Below are 26316 nucleotides of genomic sequence, written 5' to 3'. Positions count from 1 at the left end.
CCTTTTCTCTTCTAATCCCTGGTACGTGTTGATAGAGTGAAGGCTGCTTCTTATCTTCCTGGATCTTTAAAGTTGCACAAATTTAAGGTGCTTGTCTACCTCACCCAGAGTCCATTTATGTTTCAAGGTCCACCTACCCACCACCTCTAGCCCCTCTTCCGAAGACTCTGCCTGGGATCCAGTAGCTAGACTTTTCTTCCTTTTCTCATCTGTAGCAGGTCCCCAGAACTAGTTTATAGTGTGGCTGCACAGTAGAACACTGCTGACTGGTTGGCAACTGGGATACTGGAAATGTGACCTGAGCAACTGAAAAATAGCTGTTAACTCCTGTTTAACAGAAGAAACCAGGTTATTGCAGTTATTCTAAAGTTCTGTTTTCATTTTTGTTTTTTTTCCTTTTCTTTAAAAATAACAAACATGTCATACTTTCCTGCTCTGTGAAATGGTTTTGCAAAGAGCAGTACGGATCCTCTTATCGGGTCCCTCTTTGGCGCCCCTGGCCACTCCCTCATGTTGAGTGCCCCCACTTAATATGGGGAAGCTGAGCTGCAGCTCCGTGTGTTCATTCAGACACGGAGCCGTGGTTCGGCTCCACCCCATCCCCTCTCTCTTAATTGGCTAACTGTCTTTAACAGCAGCGGGAGCCAATGGCACTGCTACTGTGTCTCAGCCAATCAGGCTGGCCGAGGCACTCATGCAGCATCGCTGGATAGAGATGGGCTCAGGTAAGTATTATGGGGGCTGCTGCACACAGGTTTTTTCTTTTTTAATGCATTAGGATAAAAAAACCTTCTGCCTTTACAACCACTTTACTCTTCTCCAATGGGGTCAGATTTACATGGCCGGCACAAGGGTTTGGTTCAGGACTCCTTTAGACCCATTTCACACTGAGGCAGTTTTCAGGCATTTTAGCACCTGAAAACTGCCTCCCATTCATTACAATGGGTGCTTTCACACCCGGGCGGTGCGCTTGCGAGACGTTTGGAAAAGTCCTGCAAGCGCCATCTTTGGGGTGGTTTGAGAATGCTGAATACAGCGCTCCCAGAATGCCCCTGCCCATTCCTATGAATGGGCAGTGCTTCTGAAGCACCTGATAAGTACTTCCGAAAGTGCAGCAAACAGGAGTTTTTAACCCCTTCTTTTGGGGTTGAAAGCGCCCCGCTAGCGGCAGAAATTTGCCGCTAAAACGAGCAGCGCTAACGCAGCTGCAGCCCCAGTGTGAAAGTGGTCTAAAAGTGATTTTGCAAAAAAGCACAATTGTGTTTTGCCACTAAAGGAGGTTTTTTTTTGTTTGTTTTCTTTCCCCTGAGGCTTTACTCTGCAACACAAAAAAGACACAACCACCCTTCTGCGAGAAACACTGAGCAGTGTTCTACCAGCTGACACATGGTGTGAAGGTTTTACCTGACATTAACCCCTTGTGTTCTGAACAGACTCCTGACCACCAAGGGGCTAAACCGAAACATGTGAGAACTAACACTGGCAATGCAAACAAATCCAGGCAAGGATTCACCCCAGACTGGTCTCCTTAGCTGTGAATGTCTGGTTCCAGATGTTCCTGTAGCTGAAGAATCTGAGCTTGCATCTTGCCTCATGTCCTATATAGGATTCCAGCTGCCTTGTGCCACTATGTGGGGCGCAAACACCAACCAACTGCTTGATTTGTCCTCCCTGCATTCCAGAGGCTGGTACTGAAAGCTGACATGCCCAGTGGAAGCCCCGCCTTCTCCCAGAAGTGACCCTACACCACCTCTGGATGCAGAAACAGATGCTGCCCACCACAGCACTGACTGCAGATGAAATATTTCCTTCTTCCTCCACGTGGAAGCAGGACCCCCCACTAGTTCAGACCCTTAACAGGCACAAAAGAGAGTGGATCCCAGGAACAATCCCCACCTGTCATGGGGGCACTGGAGTGGCCAATCTTCAGTTAAAAAAACAATACAGAAGAATTCATAACAATCAAGATAGCACCTGAGAGCAGATCTCTCTGGTCAGTCTTTGCAGTTTCTCCATCTGGCCAGAGGAAACACTATAACTGGAGGCAAGCTAGTTAAAGCTCTGAGGTGCAGGGTTTCCTCTGAATAAGAGGAGGAGCTTCTTTAAAGGTATGCTATCCTAAAAGATGAGTTAGGGAAAATATTTTCTTGTATTAAAGGAGACATATGCCCAAAGCTTTTTTTGGCTCTACTTCTGAAAAGGATCACCAGAGTGCAGTTTGCTCTGCACTCCTGTGACCTATTTTCAGCCAACAGTGGGCTAAAGCCTGCTGACATCACTCAGCTGGTCTTTACAGTAAGGATTCACACAGATGCCTGGCCCGGCAGCTGGCTCAGCCTCTCAGCTGCACCGGTGGGAGACTGAGCCATGTACAAGGAATTAAAAGGCCTCATCTGGAATATGCAGTTTAGTTTAGGGCATCAGTTCATGGAAAAAGGATATGGGGAACTGGAGAGAGGACAGAGGACAACCAAATTGATAAGTGTCATGAAAGATTTCAGCTATGAGGGAAGATTAGCTGAACTGAATTACAGTAAATCCTACTTGAGAAAAGGAGTTTTAAGGGTGGGGGATATGATTACCGTGTAGAAATGCACAACTAGTCCATATAGTAAACTTTGTTCAAAGTTATTCAATTTAGGTAATTTAAGATAAAGAAGGCACTCTTTCTGACTGTAGGAAAAGAGGTTAAACCTCCTTGTACTAAGACCATGTCACAGTAAGAGCTGTGAATATGTGAAATATAATTAAGGAGCTAGTTATAACCAGTTCAGTTGATTAGAAAATTCTGGCTGCATTCGCAGTGTGCAGAATTTACCTACCGATTTTTAATATTTACAAGTAATAACACCAGAGACTTGTTTGAAATAGATGAACTTGTGTCTCTTCAACTAGACTAACTATGTAAGAGCGATTATTCGGGGAATATCTTTTTTTTTTTTTTTTTTTTTTTTTTTTTTTTTTTTTACCTTTTGTGGTGCAACTTAGACCATGCTATAGGGGTTTCCGATCTGTCTTTCTCTGGATCAACTGTGGGTGTAGGGTTCTGTGTATGGAGTGTTTTTGTTTTGTTTTTTCAGCCTCTAGAATTACTGCTATTACTAAAGATAAGTGCCATTCGCCTTGGGCTTCCCTTAGGTTTTAGAGGGCATAAGCTAGGATTCACTAAACCCCCTGAGCTTTTCAGAGTACATGGTAAATATGCAATGTCTATTCTGTCAAGCAAGCAGGTTTATCAATGGAGAAGAAAAAGGTGGAGCAGATAGCATCTCTCTTTGCCTTGGGGTAAAAAAAGTGATCAGGAAATGTTTTTCAAATATCCTGACAGCTGATGTATGTTGGGAAACTGCCTGCCATCATACATATGTGATTTCCTGGATATGAAATGAGAAAAAAATGGCTATCCTGTGCTGACAAATATGTAAACAAAAATGTTTCAAACGTTCTACTTCAAAAATTAGACTATTTAAATTGTTAATCACAGTCTCATGTAATTTTTAATATTCTTTATCTGAAGGTTTATCTCGTGGAGTTGCATTTATAAGATTTGACAAACGATCAGAAGCGGAAGAGGCAATTGCAAGCTTCAATGGCCACAAACCACCAGGTGCATCAGAACCCATAACAGTGAAGTTTGCTGCTAATCCAAACCAGAACAAGAACATGGCACTACTTTCCCAGCTCTGTCACTCTCCAGCACGGCGATTTGGAGGACCAGTTCATCATCAAGCTCAGAGATTTAGGTAAAACATTTAGTATATAGCATGCTGCAGATTGAATGAAATTAAAGTGTTGTAAAAGGTGAATGTTTTCCGTGTACAACTGCCCTCTCTAATACTTGCCCGACCTTAATCCAGCGATGCATGAGAACAGCGGTTCTCCCGGCCCCCCTCCTGTCAATCGCTGCCAGTGAGGAGGGAGCGGGGCCGAGACTGTGTCCCATAGATACACCCAGGCAGCTCAGGAGCGAGTGTGCATGAGTGCTACCTAGAGCAAGCAGCTTGCTCTGGGGCACTCAGCATGGGAGAGGGGCCAAAAATGGTGGTGGACCCAAGAAGAGGAGGTTCGGGGCTGCTCTGTGCAAAATCATTGCACTGAGCAGGTAAGTATAATGTGTTTATTATTTTCAAGAAAAAATGTTAACCTTTTAGAACCCCTTTAAAGGTTCTACATACAAAACAGCTCAGTCATGAATGGATGCTGAATAAACTAGTTGCTTATCTAAAGATAAGCCCACGTTATGTCTTTACATTCTCCTTTAGCTCTCTGGGCCTACCTGATTGGATGTACACTATATTGCCAAAAGTATTGGGACGCCTGCCTTTACACACAATTTTAGCCCGTAGGGTTCTCTTCTGGGAAGGCTGTCCTTATCGTTGAGTGGGCAAACATTCCCATAGACTCATTCTTCCAGAAGCGCATTTGTGAGGTCAGTCTCTGATGTTGGACAAGAAGGCCTGGCTTGCATTTTATGCTTTAATTCATCCCAAAGGTGCTCTGTCAGGTTGAGGCCAGTCAAATTTCTCCACCCCAAACTCTCTTATCCATGTGCTTATAGACCTTTCTTTGCAACAGAAAGGGGCCATCCCCAAACTGTTCCCACAAAGTTGGGAGCATGAAAATGTCCAAAATGTCTTGGTATGCTGACGCCTTAAGAGTTCCCTTCATTGGAACAAAGGGGCCAAGCCCACACCATAATTCCCCCTCCTCCAAATGATTTGAACCAGTGCACAAAGCAAGATCCATAAAGACATGGATGAGCGAGTTTGGGGGTCGAGGAACTTGAATGGGCCTGCACAGAGTCCTGACCTCAACCCGATATAGAACACCTTTGGGATGAATTAGAGCGGAGACTGCAAGTCAGGCCTTCTCGTCCAACATAAGTGCCTGACCTCACAAATGCGCTTCTGAAAGAATGGTCAAACATTCCCATAGACATGCTCCTAAACCTTGTGGACAGCCTTCCCAGAACAGTTGAAGCTGTTACAGCTGCAAAGGGTGGGCCAACTCAATATTGAACCCTACGGACTAAGACTGGGGTGCCATTAAAGTTCATGTGCATGTAAAGGCAGGTGTCCAAATACTGTTGGCAATATAGTGTATGTTGAGGTAGGTCCTTACATTAGTTGTGGTAAATCTAAAAATTGTACAAAAATTGTAACATGCATGGTGAGTCTAAAGCTCCTCTCTGGGCTATGTTGTTAATTACACCCTTCTAATATAAATCATATCACATAGTTACATAGTAGGCAAGGTTGAAAAAGTCCATCAAGTTCAACCTATGTGTGTGATTTTATATTACACTTCACAAACAATGGTAGTCAGCAAAATCTGGTCCCAAATCTTCTGTATAATGACCAGGTACCCCCCACTTTAATTGGGGGATGTCTCTGGGGACTTTTGGGCCCTCTGATCTCTGGACATTCCAGATTTTTGGATATATTCTTTTTTTCTGGAGTGTTGTAAAAAAATGGGTGAAGACTAATAATAATGTAATAGTGTTTTTGTGGAAACAGGAGTATGAGACCAGCTCCCCTAATCCAATATGAATTTCTGCAGCAACTTGGTCCTTTACCACAGAGTCCTTTACCATTTATTGGATCCCAGAACAGATGACATAGTCCACAAGGGACTATCAAATAACACAACGAACAGCAGCCTTAATGGTCTCATTAAAAATATAGTCGGTCATAGCAAGCATAGACATTACACAATCCAGTGTATATATATATATATGTGTGTGTGTGTGTGTGTGTATATATATATGTCCAATCTATAATATGCACATTCGTAGCTTCCATTCATGCAATAATGTGTGTTATAATCTAGACCTGTGCTTACATAATAATGTGTCGGCAATACATTTTTCTTGATATACAGCTTCCCTACATTGACTCAAATGTAGGGCTACCTGATTTGTTTTTTTTTTTTTTTTAACTTTTAATCCTATGTGTGACAAAGAATGTCTCTTGGCATAGAATCGCTGCAGGCATAAATTTCAATTTAAAGTTGTTCAGGTGTTTCCTTATTGTTTAAGGCTAAATAGCCTTAATTAGGTAAACAAGTTACCCTTTGAAAAATGCTTTTTACCATAAACAAGTGCCCCATAAATACTTGAGACCCCTTTCATGTTCAGTTTTTATCATTAGATACTACTTGTATTGTTTATGGCCAAAAAGTAATTTATCACAAACCTTTAACTCACCCCCTGGGTTTTACCTCTTAGAAATAACCTCCTTTGCGTATGGCTAGCTAAACATTTCAAACTGCTTGGCCCACAAATGCCTGTTGCATGACCATTTGATATGTAAAATGCATAAATCTTGCATACCTATGTATACACCAAATACATTAATTAATATATATCTCCTATACATACATTTTATACCCTCAGAGTGAAGCTGGAGTTTCATTCCTGTCTTCATCTTTGCTCCATGTCTTCCAATCTTCCCTTTTCTCCATGGTGGGTGGTAGAGCTGCACGATTCTGGCCAAAATGAGATTCACGATTTTTTTTTTACTTAGACTAAAGATCACAATTCTCTCATGATTCTCGCGGCGTAACATCTTTCACATTATACAAAAAAAAATGGGCTAAGTTTACTGTTCAGTTTTGGGTTTTTTTTTATTCATTTAAAGTGTATTTTTTCCCAAAAAATTAAGTTTGAAAGATCGCTGCACAAATACAGTGTGACATAAAATATTGCAACAACCCCCATTTTATTCTCTGGTCTCTGCTAAAAAAAAATATAATGTTTGGGGGTTCCAAGTCTTTTTATAGCAAAAAATACTGATTTTAATTTGTAAGCAACAAGTGTTAGCAAAAAGTTTAGTTTTTAGGTGGTTAAACTGACCTCATTTACAGACTGAAGTACATTCCTTTGATCTAAAGAACTAAATTGTTAGCGTTTCTCTTTATCTCCGCCTAAGCTAAACTTGGCAGGCTGCCTGTGTTTTTTTTTTTTTTTTTTTTTTTTTTTTCTGTCAGCTGTGAGCAGAAACTGAACTGGATCGGGTAAAATGTGGTGTTAAGATCGTGAGGGGATAGAATCACGGTCTCGATTCTTTAATGATTAATTGTGCAGCTCTAGTGGGTGGGTCTCTTTAGGTTTCCTTATGGCAACTTCTCTCGAGGGTCACTTATCACATTGCAGCAGGTAAGAGGTTTCAGGGTTTTTACTCCACCTTATGCAGTCCCGAAGCCCAACAGCAACGTTTGACCCATCTTAGATCATAAGTTTCTGCACATCAAAGCATTCCCAGTAGAATTTACTAGATTGGTCATGGTTTCCCTGCAGCAGGGGGACTTTCTGATCATCAAGGATGTTTATTGGCATGTCTCAATTTTCCCCCTGCACTGCTTTCTGTGTTTTGCCCCTAGGCAAGTGTCACTTCCAGTTTGTTGCACTTTTTAGGTCTGTCCATGGCTCCAAGGTTTTTCCAAAATACTTCTGGCCACTGTCCTTTGCCTTGCTTAATTCCCAGGGTTGCTGCATAGTGGGAGAACTGGACAACCTACTACTGAGGGTCCATTTTGCTCATAAGTCCATGGATGATTCAGACATTGCAAGCCTTGGGTTGGATCATCAGACTACTAAAATCTGCTCTGATCTGACACCCACTAGAGCTGCACAATTGTTAAAAAAAATCGTGATCGATTCACCTCCCCTGACAATCTCCTGCAGAGGTTGCCGATTCTTTCATATAAACAAGTGGAGAGACTTTATCTGCTCACTCAGCTGTCAAAACAAAGCATCTGGGTATTCTGCCAAGTCTTTTAACTTTAAAACATTGTATCTAAGCTTCCTTCTTAGATCAAAGGGATAGAACTTCTGTGTAAATAAATAATCCATGCAGTCTGCCAAGTTTTCAACAACATGTAAATACAGGAAGTTTAACCACTTAAAGTCTGAATCTTTTTCTGAAACTTCTTAAGTTAAAATCAATATTTTTTGCTAGAAAATTACTTGGAACCCCCAAACATTATATATATTTTAGCAGAGGCCCTAGGGAATAAAATGGCAATTGCTGTAATATTTTATGTCACACTGTATTTGCCCTGCGGTCTTTCAAATGCAATTTTTGGGGAAAAAATACACTTCAATGAAAAAAAAAAAAACGAAACCGCAAAGTTAGCCCAATTTTTTTTTTTGTTTTAATGTGAACGATGATGTTACGCCGCGAGAATCGTGAGAGAATCGTGATCTATTTCCTAAGCAAAAAAAAATCATGGTTCTCATTTTAGCCAGAATCGTGCAGCTCTAACACCCACCCAATCTACATGGTGTACATCTTGCATACTGCCCTTGGTCAAATATATATTCGACTTAAAAACATCCTATCCATTCGATCTCAACTGCAAACTCTCCATTTGGATGTGGACCCTTAGTGAGGTGTGCATGAATCTCCTCAGTATGGTGGTAGGCCTTGTTTGAAGTGATGCAGTATGTTCAGGGCGTTTCAACACTGTATCAGCATTGTATTTCAGCATCGGACGATCAGACCAACCCCCCCCCCCCCATGTGCCAGTTTACCAAGGGCAGGATCTCCCTAGTGTGGTGGCTCAGCACTGGAGTCAGGAAAGTCCTTCCTGCCAAATTGAATGGTGCTCATAACAGATACCAGCCTGTCAGGCTGGGGAGTCCTTTTCGGGACAATGATGGTACAGGAGACATGGTTGGCTTTCCATCAACATCCAAAATGAGCAAGTTGCCTTCAGGAGCGACGGACACAGGTTCAGTTCAACAATGCCATGACAGCATATATATAATATATATATATCACCACAGTGTGGGACCAGAAGTTGAGTAGCTCAAAAAAGATGACCTGTGTAGGCAGTGGCAAAAGGTCATTCTGAGGCCTTGACTGCTGTACAACATTCCATGTGTGATTATTTGGCAGGCGGACTTCCTCAGTTGTCAGCAGATAGATTTGGGAGAGTGAAGGTGTTGCAGGAGATTTGTTTTTGGTGGGCATCACTAGATATATATCTAGCGTGCAGGTTCAACCACAAGGTGGAAAGATTTGTGTCTGGGTCGAGGGATCCAGTTAAACTTACAATTTCTAATTGTAGTGAAGGTAGAAATGTGCTTTCTGTGTATTACCTTTTTAGTGGCGTATTTAGAAAATTCAATATCTCTGTACAGTGCATCTTCTTCTTTTTTCTTTTTTTTTCTTTTCATTTTGAGAAATCCTTTTAAAGCTGAACCCTAGGCATATAGTATATAAAAGTATAAAAGAAACAAATGAATGCAGCTCTGTAATCCATGTATGTTTAAACAGTGTAAGTAACTGATTTTGTCCTGGTATGAATCGGGCTGCAGTGTGAAAGGGAGTAGCAGCGAATGGAGCCAGTCAGCTTAAAGTGGATCTTTTCCCTGTAAAATAAAAAAATAAAGTAAAAGTCAGTAGCTACAAATACTGTAGCCGCCGACCAAATCAAAAAACACACACTTGCCTGTCTCGGGATCCATCAGCGTCCTCACCCGGCTTTTTGCCAGTGTTCAGGTCCAGGCGTCGTTATCTTAACTGGACAGCCAGCTGTGACTCCTTGCAGCTTCACAGCCAGCTGCCCATGCATGAGCTACACTTCTGAACCTGTAACATGTCCCAGGAGGCTGCAGAGGAAGAGCGGGGCGAACTTTTGGTCGGATTGCCGTGGCAAAAGAAGACCGGATCAAACAGCCTTTTTACACAATGTGCAGGGTTAACATTTCGCAGTTAGTATAACAAGCATGCTTTACTGCATATACAGACTGATTTTATAACATCCTTCGTATGGGGTTTTTGGGCAAAAAAAGGTGTGTGTGTGTGTGTACACATACGTACGTACAAAATCTAAAGTAGGTGCTATCCCAATTTGGCTGCAAAGGTGGAAATAGACTTTCTTAGTTGTGCAGTCCAGGGCACAGGATCTTTATTCTTTACTGTGGGTTATGCAGTACTGTGCAAAAGTTTAAAGCAGGTGTTCAGAAAGGCTGTGAACGTAAGAATGCTTTCAAAAATATATATTTTAATTGTTTTGTTTGCATTTTGCAAAATGATAAAAATAATGAAAAATCTAAATCATTCAATATTTGGGGTGACTACCCTTTTGCATCAAACCAGCATCAATTCTTATATTTGCATACTTTGTACATTTGCGCCAGGGATTCTGGCGCAAAATTCAAGTCAGGGATTTTGTAGGATTCGAGTCAGGTGTATGGTTAACCAGTTATACCGAGCAGGTGTTAATGATCATGTATTTCATATGTAGGTTCAAACAGTCATTAACAGAAACAGAAACATTTGTGTAGGGGACTTAAAACTGGGTGAGGAACAGCCAAACTCTGATACTAAGATGAGGTTGTGAAAGACCATTTCCTGTCACAGGTCATGCACCATGCCAAGACAAGACACAAGGTTGTTATACTGCATCAGCAAGGTCTCTCCCGGGCAAAGATTTTAAAGCAGATGTGCCGTTCAAGTTTTTTTTTGGGCAACGTTGAGGACTGCAGACCCAGCGGTCAGCTAAGGAAGAATGGAAGAATTGCAACCAAAAAGCCATACTTCTGATGTGGAAACAACGTTTAGTAACTATGCACAAAAGCATAGGAACTTGGGTGCTGAAAAATGGCAGCAGTTGCTCTGGACCGATGAGTGAAGATATTTGGTTGTACCAGGAGGCAGTTTGTTAGCTGGAGAGCAGTACAAAAATGTGTCTGCAGGCAACAGTAAAGCGTGGTGGAGGTTCCTTGCAAGTTTGGGGCTGTATTTCTGCAAATTAAAATGGAGATTTGGTCAGGCTCAATGGTGTCCTTTATGCTGAGAAATACAGGCAGGTTTTTATCCATCATGCCATCGGTGAGGCATGCAATTTCCCCTAAATTTATTCTGCAGCAGGACAACAACCCCAAACATACAGCCAGTGCCATTAAGAACTATCTTCAGTGTACAGGAGGAGTCATTCTGAAAGTGACAGTTTGACCCCACAGAGCCTTGATCTCCCCATCGAGTCTGTCTGGGATTGCATGAAGAGATTTGAAGTGGCCTATATCCACAGAAGATCTGTGGTTAGTTCTGCAAGATGTTTAGAACAACCTACCTGCCGAGTTCCTACAAAACCGTGATCTAGCTATCTGCCTAGGTGATCAGCAGCCTGATAGAGAGAGAGAACCAAGCTACACTTTTTGTAGCTGCTGACTTTTTAATAAAACCAGAAATGTCTGGATATCTGCTTTAGCAACCGATAATTGGCATGTGTTTTTTATTTTTATTTTTTACATTTCAGCTGTCAGTGGGGAAATTCCTGAAGAAATCTGTTCCGGTATCAGAGCATTTGCACGAGTACCTATTACTTGTGCAAATGCTTAGTATCGGCACCGATACCAGTATTGGTATCAGTGCAACCCGACCCACAGCCTTCCTCTGGGCAGTCTGCCACACAACCTTTAATCTCATATAGAAAGGAAATTTCTACAACAATGTCTGATTTTGTGGCTGGTACGTCATGACGTCAGCTGACGCCTGGCGTGGAGCGTCTGGCATGACGCAGATGCGCAACCGGCAATTCCGACCGCTCTCCCAGTCTTAGTCCGTTGGGTTCAATATTGAGTTGGCCCACCCTTTGCAGCTATAACAGCTTCAACGTTTCTAGGAAGGCCGTCCACATGGTTTAGGAGTGGATCTATGGGACTGTGTGACCATTCTTCCAGAAGCATATATGTGAGGTCAGGCACTGATGTGTACGAGAGGGCCTGGCCCGCAGCTGGCTTGAGGTCAGGACTCTGTGCAGACCTGTCAAGTTCCTCCACCCCAAACTCGCTCATCATGTCTTTATGGACCTTGCCTTGTACACTGGTCCAAATCATTTGGTGGAGGGGAGATTATGGTGTGGGGTTGTTTTTCTGGGGTTGGCGTGACCCTTGGTTCCAGTGAAGGGAACTCTTAAGGCGTCAGCATACCAAGACATTTTGGACAATTTCATACTCCCAACTTTGTGGGAACAGTTTGGGGATGGCCCCTTCCTGTTTCAACATGACTGCAGACCAGTGCACAAACAAGGTTCATAAAGACATGGATGAGTGAGTTTGGGGTCGAAGAACTTGAATAGCCTGACCTCAACCCAATAGAACACTTTTGGGATGAATTGGAGCGGAGACCGCGAGCTAGGCCTTCTCGTCCACATCAGTGCCTGCCCTCACAAATGCGCTTCTGGAAGAATGGTCAAACATTCCCATAGACACATTCCCAAGCCTTGTGGACAGCCTTCCCAGAAGAGTTGAAGCGGTTATAGCTGCAAAAGGTGGGCCAACTCAATATTGAACCCTATGGACTGAGATTGGGATGCTATTAAAGTTCGTGTGTGTGTAAAGGCAGGCATCCCAAAACTTTGGTAGTGTATGTAGCAGAATACATATTGGCCTAAATTTTATGAAGAAATTTGATTTTTTTTATTATTATTTTTTGGGGGGATATAGGTTTTATAGGAGAAAGTAAATTTTTTTTTTTTTTATAGTGTAAAAAATAAAAAAAGAGAAAAAATTGTATGACCGTACAGTTGTCAGTGACCTATCTAAAGAAATGTTCTAGTCATTAAAGAGGTTGTACACCTCCCTTTACTCTTTGCATCTATAGGTAAGGCTTGCCTATAGGTACTGCAAATATCTCTTAAACCTGCGGCATTTAGGAGATATTTACAGTATACTGTGCCAGTGTCCTCGCCGCAAGAGCTTTGAAGAAATGGGCACCCGTGTCGTTTCTTCAGTAGCGAGTGCCGTGATCGGCGCCTCCCGCGCGCATTACACAGAGCCGCAGTCCACGGCCCTGGAAGAAGAGAGGCAAAGATTGATGCGGTCTGTAGCGGGGGCAACGTGGGCTTTGTTTGCAGGTAAGTGTCACATGATGTGCTAGTAAACGATGCATACTAGCACATTATTTCTTTACTTTGCAAGGAAGGGAGAAAACTATATTTTTTTTTTTTTTTTAATGAAGGGTTTACTTCCTCTTTAAGGGGGTAAATCTTCTTGTGGTTAAGCTGGCCAAGTACATCAGAGTAATCCCTCCCTGACTATGCTCTGTTCTGCAAAATGCAATGCTCCAGTGGATAAAGTGCCAATTTGTGGCAAATAGACACAAGTTGTAGGAGAGCTACAAGTTCATATCTGTTTACTGACCGACACAGCATATAGATATAGATAGATATATATATATATATATATATATATATATATATATATATAGAGAGAGAGAGATCTATCTATCTATATATATATAATATATATATATAAGCTCAATCTATCCCATCAGGTGCTAAAGTGGTGTTAATACTAAAAAATTGTAATTAACTATCTGGCTTTATATTCACAGGAGCATTTACATTTTGCAGAGTAGGAACTGGGCAGAGAGCGATTACTTTGATGCAGCTAATTGCAATGTATGTGAACAAAAAAACCCTGTTTTGTGCAAATTTTTTTTAGAAAGAATGTATAGCAGTGTGCAGGGGGTTCATTCAGAAGTTTTTGGATTAACATGCCGTGTCAGTAGATGGTGTATCTGCCGCATAGGATTTTGCAGTTCCTGAGAATGGGTGGCAGTGAATGATCTGTAGCAGGATGCAGGAGGTTGAAGTGGTGGTTAAGTCACTGCCCACTTTATACAATCCTCTCTGGTTTCGAATGCTAGGTGCTCCGGTGTACATGTTTTATAGAAAAAATAGTGTTTATACTTGATTTCAGAGTGCCACTCACTTGACCGGCTGGCTTTCCCCTTTCTCACGTGACAGCTGCAGGGGGAGGGCCCGAGAATCCCCCACTGACGTCGGTTGGGAAAGGAGGAGAGAAGCCGCTGGTCACGTGAGCAGCGCTCTAAAATCAGGTATAAATGCCATTTTTTCTATAAAACATACTACTGTTTCCCCGAAAATAAAACCTGTGGTTTTCGGGGAGGGCTGCACTATAAGCCCTACCCCTAAAATAAGCCCTAGTTTAGAGTGGTTGTAAACTGCTAGAATCCGGAGGACACAGAGCAGGGCTGCAGATGAGGGAGGCACATAAACTGACCATGGTGTCAGGGCTCAGCAGCCATGATAAACTGTGGTCCGTTAACAGGGGGAAGGGCAGAACCAGGCAGGATCAGCCAGGTATTTCAGGTGATAGAAGGGTCCAAATTATACAGCACCAGCACTGTGCTGTATAACAATGCTTTAAAGGAACAGGAACCATTTTCTCAATCATTGACAGACTCAGCCTTCTTTACTCCTAACGATAGGGTTATATCGCCTCTGCGGGAGTAGGACTAGGCAGGACAAAAAACAAAACACTTGGCCACTCCCATGGGTCGTCCTCAGTCCATATATAACTCCCTCCCTGCTCTAGGTATTAAAGGGGGGGGGGGGGGGGCTGATGCGGGGTGTGAGAATCAGTGCTAGGGGGCCAAATGGTTTAGGCAGAGGACAAGTGTGGGGGGGACAGAGCAGGCATTTGAGGTAGTGCAAGAGGAGAGGAAGTACTGAGTGAAAGGTAGAGGGGGGGGGTTCATTTTAGCTGAATATCTCTGATCAGCGGCTTGTTAGCCAGTAATCAGAGCTATTGTTTTGTTCAGCAGAGTCTGCTGAACATTTCTGATAGAAGGTTATGGTCACTCAAGTGACCATGAGTTTATACCGGAGGAGGAATGTAGGTCTGTACTGCAAGCAGTGCTGTAAGGCCGCACGTCATATGGACCTGGCAGTGAAAAGCTTAAAGTAATCTACTGAGCTGGCCAGAACCACCTCTTGGAGTATATTTCACATTCTCTTACTGCGAAGAAACCTTTCCGTATTTGGAGATGAAATCTGTTTTCCTCGAGACTTAGAGTGCTCCTTTGTCCTCTATGATGACCTTAAAGTGAATAACAACTCAACACCAAGTTCGCTATATGGACCCCTTATGTATTTGTATATGTTGATCGTCTTAAAGCAGAGTTCCAACTACAGTCATTGGCATTGTAACACTCGCGTCTTCTGTATAATTTGTCCCCCGATGTCCGATTTCATCTGTTAAAAGAACTTTGATAATGCAGTGGTGACCATTTTTCATTTTGCTTGTGGGCATGTGAAGCCCACAAGCATTCTGTTCCGGGATACAGTGCTGCTGAGTAACCAGCATGCACCGCCCGATCTCGCGCATGCGTATTGAGTCATTCTCGCAGCGCTGTCAACTACTAGGTTGCCATCGCAACCAGCGGCGGTGGAAGTGCCCGCCCCATTGTGATGGCAATGAAGCCCTTGGCGCTGCCCACTGACTCCTGGGAAATGATGACGCACATCTCCCAGGAGCAGTAGCGAGCGGAGGCGCCAAGGGAAGTGACGTAAGGAGCCTAGGAGAGGAAGGAGGAAGATTTCAAGGGACCACATAGCATAGCATTTTCCCGCAACTTGTGTCACAATATAAAATATTCCATGGACTCGATATGCCTCTCAGCAAATAGCTTGGGGTGTCTACTTTCCAAAATGGGGTCAATTGGGGGGGGTTTGAACTGGCCTGGCATTTTATGCCCAACATTTAGAAGCTTATGTCACCCACTCTGACATCACCCACTCTTCTAAGCACTTGAAGACAAAGCCCTTTCTGACACTATTTGTTTACATGAAAAAATATATATTTTTTTTTTAAAGAAAATTACTTTGAACCCCCAAACATATATATATTTTTTTAAAGGAAAGGCCCTACAGATTAAAATGGTGGGCGTTTCATTTTTTTTTTTTTTTTTTTTCAAACGCATTTTTTGGGGAAAAAAACACTTTTTTTATTTTAATGCACTAAAACACACTATATTGCTCAAATGTTTGATGAAATAAAAAAGATGATCTTAGGCAGAGTACATGGATACCAAACACGACATGCTTTAAAATTGCGCACAAACGTGCAGTGGTGACATACTACCTACATTTTTAAAAGCCTTTACAGGTTACCACTTTAGATTTACAGAGGAGGTCTACTGCTGACCTTCGCGGTGATACCTCACATGCACGGTGCAATTGCTGTTTACATTTGACGCCAGACCAACACTTGCGCTCGCCTTTGCGCTCGAGCAGGGGGGGACGGGTGCTTTTTTTTTTTTTTTTTTTTTTTTCTTTAAATGGGGTCTATTAGACCCTAGATCTCTCCTCTGCCCTCAAAGCATCTGACCACACCAAGATCAGTGTGATAAAATGCTTTCCCAATGGCGCTGTTTACATCCTGCGAAATCCAAGTCATGAAATGCTCGTAGCTTTCGGTTTCTTAGGCCATAAAGATGATTGGAGTCATCAGCTCTATGGTCAGCTGGCGGAATCACCGGCTGCATTCTCAGATTCCCTGTTGGGACAGGAGAGCCAGAGAAAAACATGGAAGACAGTGGAGGGCGACATTCCCTCCCACTGCTTGTAAAAGCAGTCTAGAGGCTAATTAGCCGCTAGGATTGCTTTTACATGAAAGCCGACTGCTGGCTGAAAAGGGATACCAAGATGATACCTAAACCTGCAGGCAGCATTCTGGTATAACCAGTCAAAGTTCAGCAACATACCAGTACGTTGCTGGTCCTTGTTGGGCATATATTGTAATCTGCGGCAGAATGGCATGGGCATTTCTTTAAATGGGGTCTATTAGACCCTAGATCTCTCCTCTGCCCTCAAAGCATCTGACCACACCAAGATCAGTGTGATAAAATGCTTTCCCAATGGCGCTGTTTACATCCTGCGAAATCCAAGTCATGAAATGCTCGTAGCTTTCGGTTTCTTAGGCCATAAAGATGATTGGAGCCATCAGCTCTATGGTCAGCTGGCGGAATCACCGGCTGCATTCTCAGATTCCCTGTTGGGACAGGAGAGCCAGAGAAAAACATGGAAGACAGTGGAGGGCGACATTCCCTCCCACTGCTTGTAAAAGCAGTCTAGAGGCTAATTAGCCGCTAGGATTGCTTTTACATGAAAGCCGACTGCTGGCTGAAAAGGGATACCAAGATGATACCTAAACCTGCAGGCAGCATTCTGGTATAACCAGTCAAAGTTCAGCAACATACCAGTACGTTGCTGGTCCTTGTTGGGCATATATTGTAATCTTTTTTTTTTTTTTCCTTTTTTATGCAGCCTGTGGGCTGAACGAAAAAAAGATCCGTGGGTATGCCCACCATTAGAATACCTCCCTTCATCCACCCACTTCTAATGATGGGCATACGTGCACGATTTATATATGCCGAAGCATGGGGGCATCCGCCCCAAAAGTTATAAGCAAGTCGCTCCTGCACCCCTGCTGCCCCCATGCTTCGGCATATATCGCCTCCGACAGCGCTGGAGTCATGGCTTTATGTATCGTGGGAGCAAATGCTGTTGCTGTCAAGATAAATAAATCAGCGCTGCAGCTGAATGGCGTACCTGAAAACAAAAAAATGGTTAACAATAAAACACAGTAAACCTATAAAAAAAATTACATACCTGAGAAGCAAACAGGATAAAACATTGCAGAATAGAATACAGTAAAAAAAGCATTACAATAGCGAGAGAGAACAATAAAACGACCACTATATTTGTTTTTTTATTTTATATTTTTTTTACTTTTTTTTTTTTTTTTTTGTAACTTTTATAACTGTAACTGGTTCCAGGTTTAGGTCTCTCAAAATGCGATGGCATCTTGGGAGACCCTGTGAAAGTGTGCTTAGTCTGTGCAATGCTGTACCCTGCGCTAATACTCAACTAGTGTATGGTAGCGTTCAAAACATTCACCAATGCAAAGACAAGGATTGTCAGGACAGGAGGGACAATAATAGCGGGTGTCACGCCTATATCCACGCTTGCTGCAGACACAACATCTTTTTTGGGGGGTTCGTTGGGTAGGGGTACTCGGGAGGACATAAAGAAAATGCCTCTCATGCAGCCGATTGCATTTGGATTTGTGAATGGGGGAAGTACGGGTGCTGCAGAAGTGGTGGGTTCCCAAATAGGATTGGCGAATGCAGCAGGAAGAGCACTAAGGGCACGACGGGCCTGTGTTTGTCGTCTTCTTGGTGGCAGCGGGACACTACTTGTGCTTGCCACCTCACCAGCTTGAACTGCACTTATGGGACTCGTCACGTCACCAAGTGTTACTGCAGTGCTGGTTTGACTATGACTGGGGTGTACTAGGCCGCTGGTGCTTGCCAGTTCACCAGAAGGAATAGCGGCGCTAGTACTGTTCTGCTCCATACGAGGGACCTGCAGTTCCTGCACCTCAACAGCAGAAGAGGATTGGGGTCTGGTACGCCTGACCTTGGCAGGGACCACAACTCCGTCGTCAGAGCTATCTGTCATGGAGCGGCTGTCGTCTACAGGTTCGTATTCTGAGCCTAAATCTGACAAATGAGTGACTTCCTCTTCACTATCTGTCATGCTCAGAAACGTGTTGGCCTCTTCACTACTGTACCTTCGATTTGCCATTTTGGGCTCTAAATTTAGTGGTACAGTAGTGAGACTCGCAGGTAAAAAAGCTCCTGACTGTTAGCGACTGGTTCAAACGCTACCAAAAAAACTGTTAGCGTTCGCAGGGATCAGGCCTGACTCTGAGAACGCTGCAGTTATGTGTTTTGTAAGTGACAGTGATCGATCGATACTGCACTTGGGTGTGCTGGGCTGGGCCAGGCGGAGGGGCAAAACACAGGTGCTAGCAGGTATCTGGGCTGATCCCGCTAACACTGTTTTTGGGAACCCTAAACTGCTGGGGACGCTAGTATAGATCTGATCGGATCAGATATTGATCCATTCAGATACTATACCACTAAGGGAGGTGTATGCTGCGTGCGTGGGTGTTAGCGGTACTGGCACTAACCTGACGCTGCCTGGGGCGACGCAGACCCTATCTGACCCTGAAACTTAACTTTTATATCACCGCCGGCGATCGGGGGGTTAAACCTTTATTAGGTAATAAACGGTGGGTGCCCTGACGCTATAAAAAATAACTAATCGGCATCACCTGTAACAGTTATACGGTGATCACTGTGAAAGGGTTAACTAGGGGGCAATCAAGGGGTTAAAACCTTTACTAGGCAGTATATAGGGGTTCCTGACGCTATAAAATGCTGACGGCGAACCTAAATACTTATCTCCCTAACTAGCGTCACCAGTGACACTAATACAGCGATCAGAAAAACGATCGCTTAGTGACACTGGCGACGGGGGGTGATCACGGGGTTAAAACTTTATTAGGGGTGTACCCTAGACCTAAAGGGGGTCCTAACACTAACTGCCCTACCACTTATAACTGTCACAAACTGACACCAATGCAATAATCAGTAAAAAAAAAAAAACTGCTATTGGTGTCACTGTGACAGGGGGGTGATCGAGGGTGAAAAGTGTGCCTAGTGTGTTTTACTGTTAGTGTAATGTTGGTGCACTTGGATGTCTTCTCTCCTCGGCGCCGGAACGAAAATGACCGACGCGAGGAGAGGTGACATCACTTCCTCTGCCGCTGTTTACATTACAGCAGCAGAGGAAGATTTTCATTCGTTGGGAGCGATCGCAAGGGGGTGGCCACTAATGAGTGACCTCCCCCTCAGTATTGATCGCCCCCCTAACGATGCCGACTGCCTCGGGCACCGGTGGGTGGGTGGGGGGGGGGGTGTGCCACCCGCCCGCGGGAAGCAGATCACGTACCAGGTACGTGATTTTGCCTGCCCATGCCATTCTGCCGCAGTATATCTGCGTTAGGCGCTCGGCAAGTGGTTAAAGTATTCAATAAATTTGCCTTCTCTTTTCCCCGTCACCCACTCTTGATTATCTTTTAAGGAGACTACATACTCAAACCTGACCTTTTTACTATTAAAATATTTAGAGAATTTTTTGGGGTTTGTCCCTATCTTTTGCAATCAGTCGTTCGTTTTTCGTAATTTTTGCATCCTTGATTTCTTTTTTGCATATTCTGTTATATTCTTTTTAACATTTAAATGACGATAGTGTTCCTTTATTTTTATATTTTTTTTTAAAAGCTCTTTTCTTATTTATAGCTTTTTTATCTTTGGCTGTGAGCCACATAGATTTTATTTTTAGCCTTTTAAACTTATTTGCCCATGGGAATATTCTTTGCAGTAAGTTTGCATAGTCTTTTTGAAGAATTCCCATTTCTGTTCTGTGTTCATCGATGCCAATATTTCTGAAGAGGTCATATTGAGGAAGGGTTTTTCTGACCGTGTGTTTTCAACGTTACTAGCCAGCTGGAAAAAAACACGACTTCACCCATATACAGGAACATCTGGAAGAATTCTCTTTGGCCCAAACAAAATTCTGTGGCAGACCTGTCAGGTCAATCATTGAAATCTCTAAACTTTCCCACATGGGACCTCTCTACACGAAATCGAGGGGTTTCTGAAAGGTCCTTTCAACTTTATTGAAGATTGCGCAGATTAAAATATAACTCCTCAGATAGTCGTCGTTGCTCTGGTATCTGTTGGAAGGGTTGACAAAATACTTGCGCTATCCATGACAGATTGTTACTGTACAACTTTCACCAGACAAAATTGTCCCTAAACCAGATCTTGCTTGTGTACCTAAATTAGTAACTGATTTTCACAGAACTTGAGAAGTAATTTATTAAATCTTGCTGTACTAGTCTGGCTAATGAAAAAAATAAAGTGGCGTAGACTTTAAAATATGCTTATTCACCTTGAAAAAAATGAAGCTATGGAGAAATTATCACAACTGGTTTGTTTTCTTTTTTAGGACCCAGGAAAGGTAATAAAGCTGCAAAAATACTTTTGCTAGGTAGATAAGAGGAGCACTATTACAGGATTTATTATCAGAAAGAGTAGCTATTATTGATAAGAGGAGCTGTTGTCAGTTGCAACAACTAAAACCCAGAGAGGACATCAGCATTCATCCTACTGGAGCTTGAGCCTCATTTTGGGAGGATAACAAAGTAAACCTCTCCTGAATAGATCAGTAGGGCAATTACATAGTCGAATTTCTAGAAATCTGTACACCGCTTTCTGATTGTCTAATTTTCTAGCCAGGACCAAGCTTTTGACAGGAAAGTCCTGGGAGCTGTTGCCCCCTCCCCCAGTAATTCTTTCTTGCTTATCCTCTCATATGCTGTCCTTGAAGACTTGGTTACCTGGTAGCTCCATTTTTGGAAATCTTCCAGGACAACATGTATTCCTTTTCGATTGTATTTTTTTTCTCTTCCATGTAAAGATCTTTAGGAACTATCGTTAGTTTTTTTTTTTTTTTTTTTTTTTTTTAAATGTTGAATGATTTTAGGTGGGTATAGTGCTTTAATTATATCCTATCCTGTAAGATTCGGCTGCAAGGTTGTCCTAAATGTCCATGATATTTCTATGCAGGACTCTGTTTTGCTTCTAGAGCCTTGCATCTGATTTTTCTCACCTTTAAACCTAAAAGGCTCTGATCATGAGTGCAATCTCTCTATTCTTTCCTTGCAAGGAAATATTTATCTTGTTCTGTACTTCCCTAAAGGCCAATATACAGCACTTTGTTACCTAACTGCAGAGTTCCTCAAGGATGAAAATTGTAATTCCAGAGGTCCTAATGGGACCTAGTTACAGGAAGAACACGTGTCTTCTTTCTTATCAGACTGATTATTCACATCTGTAAGGCAGGTTGTACTGTGCTTGTCAAACCACTAAATTATTTATAGGTTTAAGTTGGAAGGTCCCCTTTCTTATACTCTTTCTGAGCTTCCTGTACACCTATTGCATGTATATCCTCACCCAGCCTTGTGTAGGTCCCTCCAACCCGTTACATCGTTGTGTAGATCCCTCCACCCCTTCCTTAAAAGGGACCTAGTTTTTTAGCCTTCTTTGTTTCACATTTGCGTTTCCTCCCCTTTCTCATTTTAGATTGCTGTTGAGAGGGCTTTCATATTATAAGATCTCCCTAATCTGAATACTTATAGGTTATTGGTTTTCTACTTCAACCTCCAGCTGTTCGCAGGTTTGTTTTTGGTTGGGCATACTTTTCATCCAACCTTCCTTTATATGCGGGCATGGGTTAGGTTCAGGTAGTTTCACGTTTTTATTTTCTGTTACATGATTGTCCTTCAAATTGCCGGTTGATCATTATTGCAAATGGCAGTTCCCTGTAATTATGCTATTTACCATGCTCTGGAACACCAGATTTGATCCTCTCTCTGTGCCTTTCCTAACTGCAGCAATTTCATATTTACTACCCATTTTTAGATCTTACACTTTTTCATTTGGATGCTCCCAAGAGATACCACATCCATTTGATTTTCCAGTGAATTACTATTATGGTATGTCAATATCTGATTACAAAATAAACTTCAGCATATAGTGCAGGATACAGGACTGATGTTCATAGACCATTGGTTATGTACTGTCTACCTTCAGGTGATTGAACACTGGCAAAAAACTTGCTGAGGGTACCCATATTACTCCACTCACTCCATGAGACTATTTTTTTTGCTAGTGTCCCTTTGTGATGGACCTGTTCTCTAGACAGGTTTTAAACCATTAATGTGGATTTTTCCATAACAATTTGAAAACCATGTTCTTTAACAAAAGAACATATATTCCACATTAAAAATTATGCTACCAAAATTAGTACGTGCTGTAAATTGCCTCCAGCATAGCTTCTGCTTCTTGCCCGGAGGCCACCATTTTGCAGAAGTCCAGAGCAGTCACTTATTGAAAAGTTTCTTCAATTAAAATGTGTGCATTTCTGGCCTCGATTTGTATGTCTTGGCTCAGCTAGAGAAGAATGCTGCTGAAGTTCACAGTGCTGCTGCTGCCCAGGAAGAAAGGGGAGAGAATCAGGGAGATAGGATAAGACACTATCCTTGTAAATTTAAATCTTTTGTGTCTCCATGACAGCAGAGTTTGTCCTGTCACACCTCTCCTGCTTTTCTCTTCTCTCTCCCTAATCTGTTCTTCCTCTGCACAGTCCTTCTCATTCCTGTTGCTCCCCCCCCCCAGTTGCAGTAAATCATGAGGCTGTCAGGAGATTGGTCTCTAGTGACTCCCTGATTATTAAGACAGTGATGGTGAGTAGAGCGCAACTGAGGCTAAGCAGAGCAAGGCGAGGCAGTGCCTTAGTGGATTTTAAACAATATAAGCACTTTTCCAGAGAGATTTTGCTGTGTACTCTCCATTCCTTTGGAGATTTACTACTGTTCTGGCAAAATACAAAGTATTTTAAAGCTGAAGTTTAAACTGCTTTTTTTGCCTTCCCTGAATCCCCTTTTAATGAGAAGAATTGTAAAATAATGACAGTCTGTTTTTATTTTATTTTTAATGAATATTTTTATATTGAGAATGCAGGTAATGGAGAGAGTGGCCACAACATTTGGCCAATGAGGCAACATAAAATTGCTAACTTACAGTTCAGTATAATTGAAGATCAAAATAAGAGTACTGGATCTTAGGGTAAACATTAAAGGACGTTTGGGTGGATGGCGGTCAGTTTATCATGTTATCTTGGACCTAGCGACATTGTCATTAGGTGTCTTAGCTTCTCTATACAGGGGGTCCCCGGGTTACAAACCAGTTAGGGACTGTAGGTTTGATCTTAAGTTGAATCTGTTTGTAAGTCGGAACAGGTACATTTTTTAAGTGTAGCTCCAGCTTTTTGGATAGCATAGAGAAGGGTTAACACCCCTGTAACATTTGTTTGCCGTGTGTGCCCCTGTTCAGAAGATTTCACCTCACTTTCTGTCCCAATGACAATTGGATTTTGAAAATTTTGGGTTGTTGTGGAAGCAAGCCTTGGTGATAAAGCATCAGTGGAGGTACCTTTTCCCCATAATAGCTCTTACAGAAGAGAATTTCCCTTCCTAGGGGTAAATTTCCTCTCACTTCCTGTTGTCTCCTTCCGTTTGTAAGTAGGAGTCGTTTGTAAGTCAGATTTTTGTAACTAGGGGACCCCCTGTACAATGTAGACAGATCATGGATGGTGGGAGCGGCTGGTAGGTTGCTGTACATAGCTTCCCTTAAAACAGGAGGCAGAAGCAATGCCCATATGTGATGCTGAGCCTCCATGAAAACAGTAACTGAGATCCAATGAATAAAAGGAGTGGAATATGGACAAGCAGAGAAGGAAATGACTAGACTATGCGGAGTCTGACCAGGAATTGAGGCGGGCTCTGCCTGACTTGCTGCAGCTGCTAGTGTACACTGTGGGAAGCTTAAAGTGCATAGTGAAATCGGAATAAGCAATTTTAGTACAGGATTGGAGCCTGTACAACTGTGAAATATGAAATGTAAGGATGGATTTTGGCTTTAAAATTATTGAAAGTCCACAAAAATATAGCTTGCAAATGTAAGGAAAATGTCTTTACTTTGATCTGTTTATTTCTGCCTAAACCTTAAACTTTGGAATGTTTTTTTTTTTTTTTTTTTTTTTTTTAATAGATTTTCACCCATGGGAGTTGATCATATGAGCAGTATATCTGGTGTGAATGTTGCTAGCAATGCTTCCTCTGGATGGTGCATCTTTATTTACAACCTTGGGCAAGATGCAGATGAAGGAATCCTCTGGCAGATGTTTGGTCCTTTTGGAGCAGTCACTAACGTGAAGGTTATCCGTGATTTTAACACCAACAAGTGCAAAGGTTTTGGTTTTGTGACCATGACAAACTATGAAGAAGCTGCCATGGCCATTGCAAGTCTTAATGGCTACCGTTTAGGGGACAAAACCTTGCAAGTTTCCTTCAAAACGAGCAAGTCCCACAAATAACTTGCTCTTAGATTTTGTATGAAATAGAGAACATAAGGTTGAAGTCGGGGGAAGACTTTTTTTTCTTTGTTAGTGTAAAACTCAACTCATTTTGCGCCAATTTTCACAAGTGTCTGTCTTTAGTCTTAAAAAAGAAAAAAAGATTTTTTTATACTCTGGGGATGCAACTTACATGTTCAAATGTTTGAGAGTTCCCAACACGTTAGACCAATTTTTAAGTTATTTTCTTTAAGTATACAGATAAAATATGGTTAGATAACATACCTACAGGTGATAAAAATAAGCATGTGCTAACTTTAAAGACTTTCATAAGGTTTGCTTTGTGGGTTTATCTTTTCCAGATGCTGGAAACTTTTTAAACCAAGCTGTCATGTTGCCAGCTTAAATATCTGCGTGTGTGTGTGTGTATGTATATATGTATTATATATATATATATATATATATATATATATATATATATATATATATATATATATATATATATATATACATACATACATACATGCACACACAGTGCTTCTCTCCCCCTGTTATTGTTGTCTTGCCTAAACAGTAACTGTTTACAGTTCAGATTTCTGAAAATGACGACATTAGTATCAGCATGTGTAATTTATCCTATATGCAGGGTCACTGTGGGGCATTCAATGACTTGTATGTTATAGCTTATAGTTATTTTCCAGTTACTTATTGGAAATGTTTTCCCTTTGTTTTTCAAATTCTGTAGTTGGCATTTTGTAAGAATCCAGCCACACATTTCAATTTTTTTTTTTTTAAATTGTGTGTTAGATAAAAAAATTCCTGTATACTTCTACACCACCCATATTTAAATAAGTGATTTGCATCTTTCAGATCAATTCTTTTTGAAGATGTGATATTGCTATGATTTATTTGATTTGGTCCTTAAAAGTTCATGAAAAATGCAGTTACCTGTACAAGGTTTCCAATCTTTTCCACAAACCCAGCTGAAAGGTAGGGAAGGACCAAAGAGTTATTTGAAAACTCCAGTTAGAGTTAGTATCTAAACTCAAGTAATGTTTCTTGTAGCTATAATGTTTCCTTTGTTCCATGCACACTGCATGGTACACTTTGTATTGGTACAGCATAAGTTAGGATACCTTTTTTCCAAGGATGTTGGGTGGGTGACTGTAAGTGTGAGATTAACTTCCAACACAAGAACATTTGAGCATTTAACTATTTTGCATCCCTGTTTGATTTTTTTTCTTTGTAGAAATACATGACCACTTTGCATATAAAAAAAAAACTTTAATTTTAAAGTATTAATCTAATGATTCGATTCATAGTTAAGTAAAATGAATTCCCTACCCAGAATTTCTATGGACTGCCTTGGAGTTTCTTGTTTTTGTTTTTGCTTTTTGTGTTTTGTTTTGTTTTATTTTGCATTTACGACCATTAAATTTGATTTTCTTTTGCTCAACTTTTGTTTTTTTGTTTTTTGTTTTCTTTTGTTTTTGTTTTTTCCTTTGTTTTATTACTACTTTTCTTCTGGCAGATATTTATCGAAATCCGTATTGAGCTATATGCATTGGCTGCCTTTGATGGCCCCCTTCTTATAGAACAGCTGGTACTGTCAAATCGTCCTTTGAAGCATGGCCCCACCCCTGAGTGCAACTTGCCTGAATAAAT

At 41.8% G+C, this 26316-nt stretch overlaps 1 protein-coding gene across 2 annotated transcripts in view; it reads left to right on the top strand.

The window, feature by feature from the left end:
- The window catches only part of ELAVL1 (ELAV like RNA binding protein 1), a 121771-nt gene extending 95664 nt beyond the window's left edge, over window positions 1–26107 (top strand). For both annotated transcript variants that reach the window (XM_073594638.1, XM_073594631.1), the window contains 2 exons: window positions 3518–3743; window positions 24348–26107. In XM_073594638.1, the coding sequence (XP_073450739.1) occupies window positions 3518–3743; window positions 24348–24672 (551 nt within the window). In that variant the 3' untranslated portion in view covers window positions 24673–26107. The remainder of the gene's footprint in view (window positions 1–3517; window positions 3744–24347) is intronic.
- Window positions 26108–26316: the final 209 nt, after the last annotated feature.

Source organism: Aquarana catesbeiana, linkage group LG01 (assembly GCF_042186555.1).
Source record: "Aquarana catesbeiana isolate 2022-GZ linkage group LG01, ASM4218655v1, whole genome shotgun sequence".
NCBI classification, from domain to species: Eukaryota; Metazoa; Chordata; class Amphibia; order Anura; family Ranidae; genus Aquarana; species Aquarana catesbeiana.
Note: the sequence above shows the minus strand (reverse complement) of the source record. Positions and strands in the feature narration are given on the sequence as shown.